General features: G+C 36.3%; 1 protein-coding gene across 4 annotated transcripts in view; it reads right to left on the reverse strand.

Annotated features, from left to right (window-relative positions):
* RYK (receptor like tyrosine kinase) overlaps positions 1 to 17,562 on the reverse strand; it is a 137,266-nt gene that overhangs the window by 57,374 nt on the left and 62,330 nt on the right. For all 4 annotated transcript variants that reach the window (XM_064378708.1, XM_064378707.1, XM_064378706.1 and 1 more), the window contains one exon: positions 1,417 to 1,538. In XM_064378708.1, the coding sequence (XP_064234778.1) occupies positions 1,417 to 1,538 (122 nt within the window). The remainder of the gene's footprint in view (positions 1 to 1,416; positions 1,539 to 17,562) is intronic.

Consider the following 17,562-nt stretch of genomic DNA (forward strand, 5'->3'; position numbering starts at 1 on the left):
ACACATATATATATACATATACACACACAGGGACACACGTTAACACATTTTCTTCTCTGTTTCTGTAGTCATCAAAAGCAAAGGTTGAAAAAATTTTAAATAAAAGAAATAGCAACGGTAGAAACATCAATAAAAGATGAACTACCAATTGTTTGCATCATCTCATTACCTGGATTTTGCCTACAAAATGAAATGAGGAAAACTCTGTGTAACAGTGAAGGGAAGCCTTGTTTGAAATAATAAAATGCTATTAAAAATCCATGTGTCCCATTAATGAGGTAATTTACAGATAGCAATGCATCATACATCCATACAGTATCACATTATAAAACCACTAAAGAGAATGAGTGAAAGAGAAATAGAAAGATGCCCAGATAAGTTATTCGGTAGGGGAAAAAGTACTGTACAACATACATGTCTAACAATCCCTTTTTGTTTAAAGAGGGAAAAAAGGAGGCCTTGAAGAAGTTATACCAAAAACTATAAACAATTACTTCTTAGTACAGAACTACGGAGTCTTACAGTTCTTAAAACATTTCTGTAATATTTGAATCTTCCCAATAATCATTGTTGTTTTCTAAGTAGAAAAAAATGAAGATTGAAAAAAAAAACTATATTAAAGTGGCCAATTTGAAAAACTTGCAGCACATATAATGACAGACACTATATAATTTTTTTAAAACTCTACAATAGGTATTCTTATTTTTTAGTAGCAAGACTATTTTTATTTCCTAAATAAAATATTATTCAAAAGCCTATATATAAAGCTGATAAAAGAAACTGAAGTTGGTTGGGTACAGGAGGCAGCTCCACACTCACCTTCTGACTCTCTGACCTAGGAGAAAACTTACCATGTTTGAGGGACCCAGGCAGTCACAGGAAATGTGAAGAATTCAACAACAGGTAACCCAGGCAAGAGATTCTCAAGTACTTGGGTTTAGCCCCTTGTGGTTAAAGAAGCCTCAGTACAGGACACATGGGGGGCTACATCTGCTGTACCTTTCTTACACCGTTTCTCCATGAGTGGGAGAACTGTATCCACTCTGTCAAACACGTCTAAAAGACCTACCTCACCAATCCCCACCCCTACCCATAACGTTCCACCCAGAAGCCTGGTCATTATTGGGTCCAACTGTACCCTTTTTAAGTTAGGTCTAGATCTTTGTTTGCAGAGCCTAAAAGGATGTAAGTGTGGTGTCATATGCTAATCACTTAAATGACAGCCACCTTCGTTTTAAAAGATTTGAGAAATTTTAGAGGAATAGGCCAAAGATTTGAAATACAAATCTGAAAAAACTCAGTACTATTATATCACCCACGGACCCTTTGGTACAGGCAGCCCAGTCCCCAAACACAGCCCCTGCCTCTGTGGCTGGGTGACCCTGTCATGATGACCGTAGTTAGCCACTCTCTTACCTTGGACTTTGCATGCCAGGTGAAGTGCAGGAAATTTGTCTCACTGGGTACTAACAGATTAAAGGATAGAGCGTAGTGACTAATAAGGTCATTTCTCACATAATAAAGTTCTGCATCAAGACCTAGGAAAAAAATAGGAAAAAAATAATTAAACACTTAAAATACCCTGAAAATCATCCCAGTACTTCAAATACAAATAATATAGTGAAGATAATATTGATAAGCAAATGAACATCACAAATGGCCCTTATATAGACCGCCTTATGAAATAAGGAAGACACAGCGTTTTATTATTACCAAGAAAGATGAAGAAATTGGGACTTGAAACAATTAAGCAGTTATCCAGATAAAAACAGGTGTGCTAGAACCAGAACTCTGGCAGCCACTGTCTTCTGACGGCCAGTGTGATGCTCTTTCTTCTGGACACAGTGCTTCTTAGAGTAATAGCTATAAAGAAATGCCCCTTTTCCCAAAAAACTTATGTGGACTTAGGAAGGGAGATTCAAAATGAAAGGGAAAAAGGCACCTCAGATTAAAACATAAGCCCGAACCAAGCCTCAAGCCCCAGCCAGAGATGACCTCTGCTTCCTCTGACAACACAAGGTCCTTGCTGTTCTGATAGCATTTACCATGGTATACCCTCGCACCAGGTGCCTTGCAGGCACATGCTGTCTTCCCTACCAAGACTACAAAATGAAAACCACGTTTTTCATGGCATCTGCAGGACACAGCTATCTGCACAAAACATAAACACTTGTTAACCAAGAGGTTAGTACTACAGACAAAACAAAAATAAATGAAATGCCTGGAATGCCGGAGAAGCGACTCCCGTTTCACTCATTAACAGACCACCTTCTCAACCAGGGCGTACACAATCTCCAATATGCATCATGCTCTCAATTTTGTCACACCCTTTTATCCCACCTGTATCTAATATTTTTCTTTAAAACTAATTTATTTTGTTAAAGTAAAAATTTTTAAGGCAAACTTTAATCACTACTTTTCAGTGGTAAATCAACAGATACTGTTTAAAAAAAAAAAGTTACCAAAAAAACAAAAACAAAACAAATGTACTAAACTCTAGCTCAAGTCTGGTTCCTACCAAGAAGGCAGTGAGCTTGAGCCTAGCTCACTGTTTACAAGAAGGGAGGAGGGAGGTATAATCAAGTGTTTGAGAAACATTAAAAAAAAAAAAAATCACAGAGTATTTCTCCATGATCATCCAAGGAACTGAAAGACTAAAAGCAGGGAGTAACTTTTTCTTGAATTGATTTACTGTTATTTAAAGTTCTATCCAGGTGTCCCTGTAGTACACAAGACATACATAGTCCACAAGTTAGAGGGGGAAATATACTGTAGAGACCAGCCAAAATCCAAATTTCACCTTTACTGAGCCTGACTATGGGGTCTGAAATCTCATAGTATGCAGAGAGGTCAAGATGTGAATCTCACACCTCCTAAGAATACAGACCTAGAAACAAATCACTCTGCTACAGGTATTTATCCTATAAAATTAGTTTTCTCATTTCCAAACTAGATGTAATAAAATCATTAATTCAGAAATGAAATTTAAGGCATGCTACATAGGGGAAAGCTGCTGCACTAGCTGGGTAGCACTGCTTTTATTTATCCTACAAAGGATACTGAAAGCAGAGAGAGAAATGTAGACCCTTCTGCAAAAGGCTCTCCCTTGCTGGCAGGACAGGAAGTGTTAGTAAACATCCAGGAAAGGGGGACTGGTGGTGTTAGAGAAAAAGGTTAAAGGAGAAATTGTAAATAATTTAAATTTGCCTTTTTTCTTAAGTCTTAGTCTTACTCTAGTCTAGATAGGTGATGTTTACTTAGAAATATATATGAGGTAAATAAAAAGAAGAAAAAGTAAATGAGACAGTATTGACATGAGACAAACTAGAACTCAAGGTAAAAATTTCATACTAGTAAATGTATGAAGATAAAATTAACAAATGAGGAGGTCACATTCATAAAAACCACAAGAAGATACAGTAATACAACTGAAAAAAGGGCTTCAAATATAGAAAGCAAAATCCAACAGGACAAAAAGGCAAAAAGAAATACACAAATCCACAATCACAACTGGAAACTAACATCCTCTCAGAAATCAAAAGATCAAAAAAGTTGGATATGGTGTTACACCTGTAATCCCAACTCTCTGGGAGGCCGAGGCGGGAGGATCACCTAAGGCTAGGAGTTTGAGACCAGCCTGGGCAACACGGCAACAACTTATCCCTACAAAAAACTTTTTTTTAAATTAGCTGGAAGTGGTGCGGCACAACTGTAGTATGAATTACTCAGGAGGATGAGGAGTGAGGATGGCTTGAGCTCAGGAATTTGAGGTTATTGTGAGCTATGATCACACCACTGTACCCTAGTCTGTGTAACACAGTAAGACCCTCTCTCTTTGAAAAATAAAGAGATCAAAACAGATACAAATTTAGTGTGGACATAGATGATTTGAACATAAAATTATGGGACATGAAAAAGTGAGAGGGGATTAATCATGAATTAGACCACATGCATTTAAAAAAAATTTTTTAATACAAAAACAGATTCAAACCAAAATCATACAGGCTACCTTCCCTGATCAAATACCATATTATGAAGATTTTAATTATAAGGATGAAGCCAAAAGAGTATTATTTGAAAAAATTAATAAAATAGTTAAACCCTTCACAAGACTGCCCAAGGAAAAAAGAGAAAAAACACTAAACACAAATTACTAGTACTAGGAATGAAGAGAAAATATTACTACAAATCCTAAAGATGTTAAAAAGATAAAAAGATTATAAACAACTTTATGACAATAAAATCGACAAATTAGATGAAACAGAAAAACCCCTGAAAAACATAATTTACCAAACTAAAAGAAATAAAAATTTCAAACAATTAAAAACCTATCCCAAAAGAAAGCTCCAGGTCCAGATGGCTTCATTAGTGAATTCTATCAAACATTTAAGGAAAACACAACACCAATCTTACATAAACTCTATCCAAAAACAGTCAAAGAGAACACTTCCTAACTCATTTGATGAGGCCAGCCGCATTATATTGACACAAAAACCTTACTAAAACATTATGAGAAAAGAAAATTACAGAACAGCATCCCTCATGAACATAGACACAAACATTCTCCACAAAATATTAGCAAATTCAATACAAGAATATATAAAAGGATTAACACATCATGGCCAAGTATATATGAAAGGTTAACCTTTTAAAAATCAGTATAACTTACCACATTAACAAAACGAAAACCTGTATCATTTCAATAGATACAGAAAAAGCATTTTACAAAATTCAAAGCCTATTAATGACAAAAACTGTCAACAAACTAGGAACAGAGAGAAACTTTCTCAGTTTGGTAAAGAACATTAAAAAAAACCCTACGGCTAATATCATACTCAATGATGAATTATTAAATCCTTATTCTTAAGATCAGAAACAAGACAAAGATGTCCACTTCCACAACTTCTATTCAACCTTGGACTGGAAGTCCTAGCCAATGTATTAAGACATAAAAAGCATAAGGATGAAGTAAAACTGTCATTGTTCAAAATGACATAATTGTATGTATAGAAAACACTATGAAATCTGCGAAAATACTACTAAAACCAACCAGTGAATTTAGCAAGGTCTCAAAATACAAAGCCAATATTTTAAAATCAGTTGTATTTCTATATTAGCAACAACTAGAAAATAAAACTTAAAAATCAATACTATAACATTAACAAAACACCAGGGGACCTAGGCATAACTCTAACTAAAGCTATGTAAGATCTCTACACTGAAAACTATAAAACATGGCTATGAAAAATTAGAGAATTTAAAAAGTGGAGAGAGACACTGTACCATTCTCTTAGGTACCACTCAATACTATTAAGATGTCAAGTCTATCATATTGATCTGCAGATTCAAAGTAATCTTAATCAAAATATCAATCGCTTTTTTGAAAAAATAATCATGAAATTTAAATGCCAACAATAATCTTGAAAATGAAAATGCATTGAAGAGGAACCAAGGCAATTCAACTGAAGTATTTTCAACAAGTGATGCTAAAGCAACTGGATGCATAAATGTACGGAAAAAAATAAACCTTAAAATGACAATTAAAACCACAAGGAGATATCACCTCATTCCAGTTAGGATTGCTATTATACTGCTGGTGGGATTGTAAAGTAGTACACTATTATGAAAAAAACTTTGGAGGTTCTTTAAAAAATTAAAAGTAAGGCCAGGTACAGCAGTTCACGCCAGTAATCCCAGCGTGTAGGAGGCCGGGATCAGAGGATCATGTAAGACCAGTAGTGTGAGATTAGTCTGGGCCACATAGCAAGACACTGTCTATACAAAAAATGTTTACAATTAGCCAAGCATGGTGGTGTATGCCTGCATTCCTCACTACTCAGGTGGCTGAGATGGGAGGTTGGCTTGAGCCCAGGAGTTCGGGGTGGCAGTGAGCTATGATCATGTCACTGTACTCCAACCTAGAAGACAGAACAAGACCCTGTGTGTAGGGGGGTAAAAAAAAAGAACTACCATATGATCCAGCTATCACACTAGTGGTTACATATCCAAAGAAAATGAAATCAGTATGTCAAAGAGGTATTTGCATTCCCATGTTTATTGCAGCACTATTTACAATAGCCAAGATATGAAATTAACCTAATTGTCCAACAAGGAATGAATAAGGAAAATATGGTAAATGTACACAATGTAATATTATTCAACCTTTAAAAAAAATGGACATTCTGTCATTTGCTACAACATGAATGAACCTGGAAGACATCATGTTAAGTGAAATAAGCCAGACACAGAAAGACAAATACCGCATGATATCACTCATATATGGAATCTTAAAAAAAAAAAGTGTATCATAGGAGTAGAGCAATGACTACCAGAGACTGAGGAGGGGAGGGGAAAGTGGAGGATGGGGAAAAGTTGGTCAGTGGGTACAAACTTAGTTAGGTAAGAGGAATAAATTCTGATGTTCTAACACACGGCAGGGTGACTAGTTAACAGTAAAATACTGTATATCACAAAATAGCTAGAAGAGAGGCTTTTCAAAGTTATTAACACAAAGAGATGACAAATGTATGAGGTGATGAATATACTAACTACCTTTCTTGGATCATTATACAGCAGAGATATGTACCAAAACACCAAATAAACCCTATAAATATGTACAATTATAATGTGTATATAAAATTAAATAAAAATTTAATAAATGTTAAAAAACTCTTCCTAGGGTTGTTAAGTAAAAAATTAAATAAAACTTGACTCCTATCTTACATATCATATACAACCCAATTTGGGATATAAACCTAAATTTAAAAGCCAAAACCATAAAGCTTCTAAAAGAAAATGTAGGATAGAAGAGGCCCTGTCTGCCAGAGCGGAGCGCTCCCTCTCTGGGGCTCTGGGGCTCTGCCGCTCTTGCTCCTGGCTCCCTCGCCCTCTCTCCTCCCTCTCTCTTTTTCTTCTCCCCCCTCCACCTCACACTCTATCACCTTCTCTCTCTCTCTCTCCCCCCCTCCCTCCTTTCTGTCTGTCCATCCCTCTCTCCCTTGCTCTCCCTCAGAGTGAAAAAGAAGAAAAAAAAAAAACAGGATAGAAACAGGAGAGAAAATCTTCACAACCTGCGGTAAGCAAAGATTTCCTGGACAGGTGACACAGAACGTAAAACAACGAGAAAAAACTGAAAAAATGGTTTTCATCAAAATTTCAAACTTCTGTCCCTCAAAAGACATTGTTAAGAAAATGAAATCAATGTCACAAACTGGGAGAAAATATTCCCAACATGTATGTCTAAGAAAGAATTTGTCTGGGGAAAAGCGAGAGGTGTTGGTTAATTTTTTTAATGATTTGTTTCTAAAATAAAGAACTAAAAATTTTTTAAACCAAACTAAATAAAATGGACAAAAGATGTGAGCAGATATTTCATAATTATATACATAGCCAATAGACATATGTAAACATCCTTAGTTATCAGAGAAATATAAATGAACACCACAATGACAGCCATTGGCACCCAAGAGAATAACTAACATTAAATATTGGCAAGGAGGTGGAGTAACTATTATACAACGTCTATACATTGCTAAGCGTATAAAAACATTCAACTACTTTGGAAAACACAGTGTCTTGCAAAGTTAAACATATACCTATTCTATGATCCAGGAATTCCACTTCTGGGTCATCATCCAAAAGAAAACATATGTCCACAAAAAGACTTATGCACAAATATTCATATCCCTCCCCATCACCTTTTTTATTTTTGAGACAGAGTCTCACTCTGTTGCCCAGGCACCATCTCAGCTCACTGCAACCTCTACCTCCCAGGTTCAAGTGATTCTCCTGCTTCAGCCTCCTGAATAGCTGAGATTACAAGCACACATCACCACACCTGTCTAATTTTTATATTTTTAGTAGAAACGGGGTTTCACCATGATGGCCAGGCTGGTTTCCTGACTTCAAGTGATCCACCCACCTTGGTCTCCCAAAGTGCTGGGAATACAGGTGTGAGCCACCACACCTGGTCATGTTCATATCCCTTTTACCCACAATAGCCAGAACTGGAAACAACACAAACGTCATTCAACAGATGAATGGATAACCAACTGTGGCATGTATATAAATGGAATACTAATTGTAATGAAAATAAGAGACTTTGTAACAATGGGGATGAATTTCACAGACTGTATGAGTGAAGAAACTACACAAGAGAATATATACTAGTATTTCCATCTATATAAAGTTCTAGAATAGGCAAAAGTCATTTATGGTGATAGAAATCAGATCAGTGGTTACCTTGGAAAGGGGAGTGGAAGGGAGACTGGTGAACTGATTACAAAGGGGCACCAGGGAATTTCTGGGGTGATGGAAATGTTCTATATCTTGGTTGGAGTGGTAGTTACATAGGTGTATGCATTTCTCAAAACTCAACCAACTGAACATTTAAAATCTGTGTATTTCATTACATGTAGTTAACCTAAATTTTTTAAAAGATGGAAAAAAGGAATTGACACTCAACAGTTTTTACCTCTCCTTGCTTATCTCAGGAAGCCTTCAAAATCATAGCTTACTACTTGTACTAACATAAAAAGTTTTAGAAAAAGTTAATCTTAAATGATCACCAACTTCCATATATAAACTTCAAAACACCTTTCACAGGAAAATAAAGAACTCTGTTCCTAATATACAACAATTTATTGTGATTATTGGTAATAACAAAAAACAATGTTTAAGTATTTAAGTTTTTCAGACACAGTTCAAAGTATCAAGAGCATCTAAGAGTTCTGTAAATTCAACTCCATGTTAAGCTAGATAAAAAGGACCTGAAAGGCTGAGAGTGGTGGCTCACACCTGTAATCCCAGCAATCTGGGAGTCAGAGGCAGCCAGATCACGAGGTCAAGAGATCGAGACCATCCTAGCTAACATAGTGAAACCCCGTCTCCACTAAAATTATAAAAATTATCTGGGCATGGCAGCGCGCGCCTGTAGTCCCACCTACTCAAAAGGCTGAGGCAGGAGAATCACGTGAACCTGGGGGGCAGAGGTTGCAGTGAGCCGAGATTGCACCACTGCACTCCAGCTTGGTGACAGGTGAGATTCCATCTCAAAAAATAACAAAACGAAACAGAACAGACAAAAAGGACCTATAAGCAGCCAGACCAAAAAAAAAAGGGCAGGCACATCCTCAAGTCATACATGCAGTCATTTGATAATTTGTGGTTTTGTCCTACTAGAAATTTTATCTTATTTCTCAAGGAGACTGGGGAACATAGCCAATTCCTTCCCAACCTCCTGGGAACATCTGTTCTCCCAAAATTGCTCAAGGTCTCTCTAGTTTTATCAGCCCAAACAGAAACTACCAACTTCAACAGAAACCGTGGCTCCTAAGTAGAGAACATTCTCTTTGAACATATCAGAGAGCAGTTTCACGACATTTCAACTGAAGGTAGAGCAAAGATTACAGTCAGCCAACTTTCTCAGGCTTCTAAAACCTAGTTAGACCTCAACTTGTGCTGGCAGACTTAGCACCTGGCTGTCCGCCCCTTATCCCCCTTTGACGATCTGCTTCTATACTGTCACCTGCTAATACGACTCTGACTTCACCAACTACTTCCTTATTCTTCTGAAGTACAATTTTCCCCTGGCCCTGTGGGGCCCAACGGGCCCATTCTCTTACCCTCAGTGGGCACGACCCTGGATCGCCATGGCAACTTCAGATGACTGCTTGAGCATCCTTATCAAAAGTTCTGTTTCTTTAGAATGATGCCATCAAACTATGCCACCCTCTATCCTTCCCAGTATGTCAGCTACTTTATTCACTGAACAGTTTACAAAAGTTCTATACATCCCTCTTCTATGTCTCATTAGCGAAGACTCCCAATGTCCTTGAGACTGCCCACTCTCAACCTGCCCTTCGATGTCTCTTTTATTCCTCAACTCCAACAATCTTCATCCATACCAAAGAAACTCATTTCTATAGACTGCAGCAATATGCAAATTTCTCTACCTCTAAAATCCTGAACTACAGTATCTCAACTAGTAGCTCTTCATCTCCTTCCTTTACAATACAACAGCTGATCCCAGGGTCATTCTGCCTCCAGTATTTACAATCCCCTTGTTTCTCCCATTCTATTGTACCAACTATTTCCTTCAATTTCTTCTTACAGGCCTCAACCTCAATTACTTCAGTTACTTTCTTACCAGTAACCTCCACTTTCTCCCACCACGGCCTACGTCAGATATACACAATCTGCTCAGGAAAAAAAAACACCCAATCTTGAACTCACTCCTCTACTTCCTGTCCTCTCTGGTGCTATAATTGAATGCTGCGTAATCCTAAATTAAGCCATTGCCACAAATGACTCACTACAAAATGATGCTTCTACCCTCAACAAATATTTATAAGCTGCTGACAATTTAAAGCCCTGTGATCCAAATCTCTATGAACACCTTATGACCACCAAAATAAATTATAAATTTGAAATTCACTACCATAGACTGAAGTGTTGAAATTGCAATATAGTCATTAAACACAGTTGCTGTTTTCTGACTACAGGTTTTGAAAACACTTGTTTTGAAATAGACATTCCATTCTTTATTAGCTAAGGTAGTTATTTCCAGTTTGAAAAGGTTTGAAAGAAACCATTAAAATTCTATTCAAATTTTCACACATCAAATTATACAGTCTGTTATATCATGAGACATGTTTCTATAACACCAGCTTTTAAGTGGTTTGTAAATAAGACCACTCCAATATAACAAAGAAGTGGGTTTGCATATTAATTTTCCTAAGCAAGGGGATCTGGAATAGCAGGAATAGAATTATAACTTTCAGTGAGAAAGAAAAAGACTCTCATTGAGCTTTGCTGCTGTCAAGCAGGAGCCCTCTCAGCTCTATTTCAAGAATATTTAAAATGAGCACTGTACTCAGGACTCCCGGCTCAAAGGAGCATTCCCATCCTTTGCACAGCAAGCTGTACTTCCTGTGGTGCCCACCTTTATGGCAACCACATTGGCTTAGAAAATGACTTTTATCTGTACAGTCTCAAGACCACACCTTATATGTTAATATCTTTAACTCTCTTCTGAGGCAACATGAGCCATGCTAAGTGGTTTGACTGGGCTGCCCAAGTTATCTCATAAGGTACCAATTATGCTTTTGTTAGTACTCTGCTTTGAAAATTGCAGAGGTCTTGAGTGGTTTGCCCTTAACCTTATTTTTCACAAAAATCCTGTTATTTTTAGTGAATAGGTAAACTTGAAGGGTTTTTATGGAATGCATTTGATGTTATAACAGAAATGTTTATATTACTTAAAAATAATACTGAGTGTTATGCAGGGTATGACAAGTAATTTGTGACACTATATAAAGTTTTATAAATATTTACACTCTTTAACCCAGTAATTCCATTACTAAAAATCCATCTTAAGGAAACAAAACAGACACAAATTTTATGTACAAATTTATTAATCAAAACAAAAATTGAAGAAAAGAAATAACATAAACTACCAGCAACAGAGCAATGATTAATAAACTGTAATACATCCACAAGAGAGAACAACAGTTTCTAACAGTTTATCTTTCTTTGGAGGAGAGAGGTTATACCCCAAGTCATAATATCCTTTCAACTAAACTACTCCCTGTTCAACTATCTAACATACTGGGCTTCCCCTTCGAAGACAGGTTTTAATGACTAAATAAGTGACTAAAAAACACTGAAAAAAGACTATGAAGCCATGAACAAAGCTGTTATAAATAATGTAGTATAATGGGTTTTGCTTAGAATGTAACAGTAAATAAAAATTACAACATACAAACTGTATACTAGCACCTAGAATAGTTCATGCATGTAATAGGTATTCAATAAACATCCATACCTAAGTTAAATATATGTTCATAGGCATCTTCTGTGTGTCCACTTTAAAAAAAAAAGAAAATAGCAAAATATGTTAATAGTAGTTGAATATAAATGGGGGATTATGGGTGATTTTTATTATATGCTCTTATTCTTTTTCTTCTCTTAAATTTTCTATGAAAGTTAAACAGGAAAAACAATAAAAGTCTTCAAAAACGTGTTTAAAGAAATATGCATACAGCTGCAACAATTCATTAATACAAAAATGCAACAAACTACTGTCTAAAATAATCCATGAGGGTGAATAAGAGCTAGAGAAAAGGCCCTCAAAAAATAAAATTCAATTAAAAAAATCACATTTGTAAAGACATTATCTTTGGTATACCAATGTTATTACCAGTAATGATAAATTATTAATGACTAAAACAGCTTCCTCCAACTTTCCCTTAAAATACCCAGTTAAACCAAACAACAAAATTTGGCAAAGTACTCTAAACTGAAGAGAGAGACCAAAAGATAAGACCAAAGCTTGGAAAGAATTGCCACATGCAACATTTGACAATGAGACTGAAATAAAATTGGATTACCCCTGCTATCTGAATGAGAATAACATGGAAAACTCTGAAGACAACAGGGAATGGAACAAAGCTATAATTTTCAGGAGAAGAAGCAGCAGGCAAGGAATTCTATTTCCAGACAAAGACTCATCAAATGCAAAAATAGATACTCAGAAGGCCTCAGGAAATACCTCAATTACGTATTCTTCCTAAAAAGTTTCTCTAAAACACACTGAGAGACTTAAAAAACTTTTGTTTTTAATAGGGGATAGGGAAGATAGGGAATTGTTTTATAACAACATAAAAGATATAGTTTATAGGTATAGCCATAATTAATACATACATCAAGATGGTACTCTATAGGAAACGCGACTTATTTCAAATCATCTGTAAGATATGTACAAAATGTGATCAGTTATAAGGAAAAGCACAATCAGTTTCTTAAAGGAGAAAACGTATAGGTCACAATACGACCACTGGGCAATGGGAAGAAAGCAGGGGGTAAGGTAAAACTTAACATACACATTTTTAAGTACCATCTATCTCAAAGAGTTACCTATATTCTTAACCATCACAAACGGTTTCAACTACATAAAGAAAAAACAAGAACTTGAAAATACATCTACCAAAAATTGTCAATGCATGGTTAAATAATATATGGCATTTTTCTTCCTCTTTACGAATATTTTCCAAATAGTCTATAATGAGTATATTTTCCAGTCTATATCTTTTCTTGTATATTTTCCAAATAGTCTATAATGAGTATATTTTCCAGTCTATATCTTTTCTTGTGTATTTTCCAAATAGTCTATAATGAGTATATTTTACCCTAATAACCAGGAAATAAAATTAACGGAATAAAAGAATTTTAAACAAATGTTTTTTAAAAAGATGAACTCTATAGAGAATATCATACTTTATATCTCTTAATTTAAACTCCTTTTTCTTTCCTTCCCCATCATATGCTTTAAAAAAATTTTAAAGAAAAAGTAAAAGACACAAAGATAGGGGCTATATAACCTACTTGTTTCTAATTACTATTAATGACTAGTGTTTCAAATATGACAACAGCAATCAAATGCAGTCTGAAAGCAGGGATAGTAGACAGCAGAGGTTATTACTTACCGTCAGGGAGTGTTAGGCGTCACAGAGGTTAAGTGAGTAGTGAAAAACAGAGAGGCAGTGACGGAAACATTTATTCAGTAATGCTTTAATGAGCCAGTTCTGCAGCAAGCCAGGAGTAGGGTAACTCTTTATGAGACTAGAAAACAGAGCCTGGTTCCAGCAGAAGGGAGTGACTATGAAGGAAAGTTGGGGAGCCACAGCTATGAAATTCCAAGGGCTGGGACAGATCAGTTCTAAAGTGGTCATTCCAATGAGTGCCTTATTTGGAAAAAAGAGAAAACTGGGAACTGGGACACCAGTATGGTCAAAGGAAAAAAAAGTCAGGTTAGGTTCTAATATCCCTTTGGGATAAAGGGAAAGAATAAATAAAAATCAGAGTCAGAGAAATAAAGTCATTGAGGATCATTTTGTAGAGGTCTGGTGACCCCAACAATCCTAATGAGTCAAAGGTTGTATAAGTAAAGACCATAGAAATCAAAAGAGAAGAGAATGCTGAGACACTGTCCTGGGGCAAAACAATCAAAGTAGGAACGTAGAGGTATAATCCATAGTAAGAGCTGGTCCCTCAATGAACAATCCAAAAAGGAAATTAGAAAACAATTCCATTTACAATAGCATCCAAAAGAATAAAATACTTAGGAATAACTGTACACTGAAAACTACAAAACATTGCTGAAAGAATTAAAGACCTAAATAAATGGAAAAACACCCCATGTTCATGAACTGAAAGACTTAATATTGTTAGTATAGCAATACTACCCAAAGTGATTTACAGAGGATCCCTATCAAAATTCTAACCCCTATTTTTGCACAAGAGAAAGAGCAGATCCTCAAATTAATATGGAATTGTAAGCAGCCAAAAACAGCCAAAACAAATTTTAAAAAGAACATAGTTGGAGGACTCACACTTCCTGGTTTCAAAGCTCACCACGAAGCTACTTTAATCAAAACAGTGTAGTACTGGCATAATGACAGATATGCAGACCAATGGTATAGAACTGAGAGTCCAGAAATAAAGTTATATATTTTAGGCTGATTAATCTCTGACAAGGATGCCAAGAGAAAAAGGGGCTCTGCTGGAAGGCAGACAAGAACAAGAATGAATAGCCACAAACTAAAGAGGTAGCATTTTGTCATTAGAATGCATAAAACTTTTAAATTCTGATTTAGGATGAAAATACTCCAGCTGTTCAGTTACATTAACCAGACAAATTTCCTACTGCCAATTCCAGCAAAGTAAAAATGTTGCTCTCTTGTTAGAAAGCATAGCATTTTTTCATAATTTTATTTTTAAACAACCCAAATTCAAAGCTAAAAAACCAAAGTTATTCTTGCAAAACTCTTAAGGCTCATCAAGAAAAGTTCATTTATCCCTAGACAATTTTAAGTTCAAACTTAATTCAAGGCCTGTGTTCCACATGAACTGGCCTGTCTAACTCAAGTTCTAATAATAATTTACCAGTTCAAAAAATGTTTCCAAATGATTTTAAAAGTTGACTATTGGCTTCTCAAAGGTACACATACGGTTCATTAGAGCCAAATCAGCAAACCATCTCTCTTTATTTTAAAAGCCACTTTTATAGCACTTAACAAAACATATTTCAGGGCACTGTTTCAAATGCCTATCTTCCTATTACCTTGCACATCTTACAAACAAGGTTGGGGTCTTAGTTTACTTGTAACTACTTAAATATTAGATGTATGAATGGCTGGCTGTCAATAAAAGCCAACTACATCAAAGATGGGTTTTAAAGAAAATGGTACTTTAAAGAAAATGTCAAGAATCATTAGTTAAGGCAAGAAAACAAAAGTGATGTCATAGAAAGAGAACTAAAGCAGGCGGGATGTGGTGGCTTACGCCTGTTATCCCAGCACTTTCGGGAGGCCGAGGTGGGTGGATCACGAGGTCAAGAGATTGAGACCATCCTGGCCAACACAGTGAAACCCCGTGTCTACTAAAAGCACAAAAAATTAGCCAAGAGTGGTGGTGCATGCCTATAGTCCCAGCTACTTAGGAGGCTGAGGCAGGAGAGTTGCTCGAAGCCGAAAAACGGAAGTGCAGTGAGTCGGGATCAAACCACTGCACTCCAGCCTGGCAATAAAGAGAGACTCTGTCTCAAAAAAAAAAAAAAAGAAATAAAGAAAGAAAGAGAACTAAAGCAGAGTTCATGGTTCTTACTTCTCCTCCCCTGGCTTCACTACTAGGTAGCTGAATGACCTTTGGCAACCAGTTACTTAATCACCCTCTCTAGGCAACAATTTTCTCAACTACAAAACAAAAAAGTTAGACCAGATGATGTTAATGTCCCTCTTCAGCCGCAAAATTCTAATACTCTATGTTATCATCCATGGTTTCCAAGTGTTAGCCAACACACTATTATTTTATGATATCATCCACAGTTTCCACATGCCAGTCAAACCGTAAGTAAAAATTCATTTAGTCAAGATAATCTTCTAGATTCTGAAGACAGTGGTAATATGAGCTATTAATCAGAGGAAAAAACCGAAATCACTTAATAAGTATTAAACCACTGAACACACTTTAATGAATGCTAAAAGGAAAATAAATAAGGAGCTCTTATTTCAAATGCTCCTAGTTTATGGAAAGTAATAAGCTGAACTCAATAAAACAACAGTTTGTTAATTAGAATCTAATAAATCTAGCTGTGGTCATATTATACCTAGAAAATTAGCTGAGACCTAATGTTTAACTACATTATAAGATGATGAATTACAAATATTAGACAGTAGAACAAGGGCATCCTTCCTAATAGGAAAAGCAAGTCAGTCTTCAACCCCATAGCTGTTCAAACAATGATCTGTGGATTAAACAGGATTTTTCATGTAGTTCTCTGCCACATTCTTCAGCATGTTCCTCATATATTTGTCCTGCAACCTTAGGTGTCTTGATACAACTATCTTGAGAGTATATGGTTATACACAGAAAATATAAGGATTAAAAATATAAGGATTCAATAAAGCTTTCCAGAAAAAGAAGACACGCATGATCAGTAACAGCAGACAACACAAATATACCCTTTCTTCCCCTCCTTCCTTCAGACTGCCTTCTTTCTGCCTAAGGAAAAGCAGGTAGGCTCAACCTTTTAATCCTGATAGGTGGTTTAGAAATCAGCTTCAAGAAGACATGGAAGGGAATCTCCTGTTCCTCCCAAGGAAAAGCCAGGAATCGCAGGCACTAAGAACTTTTCCTAACTATGCCACTTCAGGAAGTAAACATGATATGTCGTCAAAATCAACACAAACAGGCACAAATGTTAGAATTAACAAACAAGGACACCGAAACAACTATTATAACTGTACTCAATGTGGTCAGAAAGTTAAGTAGAATCATGGAAAACATAAAAAGACCCTAGTCAAACTTCTAGAGCTGAAAACTATAATATATATAAGATGGAAAATAGACTGGATAGGATAGCAGGTTAGACATTTCAGGAAAAAAAAATTAGAAACTGTATTTCCTAGCTTTTCATAAAGGCTTTTGCCAGAATCTCTCTTGAATACTTCACATCCTCCAACTGTAGTGTGGGCCAACAGTCTATTGAGAGACTCCTCTGCACCAAGCCATGAAGTAGCCTCCGTGCAGTAAAAGTGAGACAAAATATGATAGGTGCAGTGATACAGGTCTGCTTGTGCAGGGTATGGAGCTATGGAAATCGACATGGGAGGTACCTTACCCAGAGATAGCAGCGGAATGGGACAGAGGCAAATTAGGCAACTCCAAAGGAAATACGTTATCAAGGCCAGGCACAGTGGCTCACACCTGTAAACACAGCACTTTGGGAGGTCAAAGTGGGAGGATCCCTTGAGCCCAGAAGTTTGAGACCATTCTGGGCAGCATAGGGACACCTTGTCTATACAAAAAAACATTCTAATTAGTCGGGTATGGTAGCTCACACCTGTAGTACCAGCTATTCAGAGGCTGAGGCAAGAGGATCACTTGAGTTTGGGAGGTTCAAACTGCAGTGAGCCATAACTATATCACTGCACTCCAGCCTGGGCAACAAAGTAGGACCCTATCTCAAAAAGAAAAAAAAGAAAAGAAAAGCAGCTATAAAAA

The sequence above is a fragment of the Aotus nancymaae genome, unplaced genomic scaffold (assembly GCF_030222135.1).
Source record: "Aotus nancymaae isolate 86718 unplaced genomic scaffold, 86718_ANA_hifiasm-v0.15.2.pri h1tg000019l, whole genome shotgun sequence".
Lineage (NCBI taxonomy): Eukaryota > Metazoa > Chordata > Mammalia > Primates > Aotidae > Aotus > Aotus nancymaae.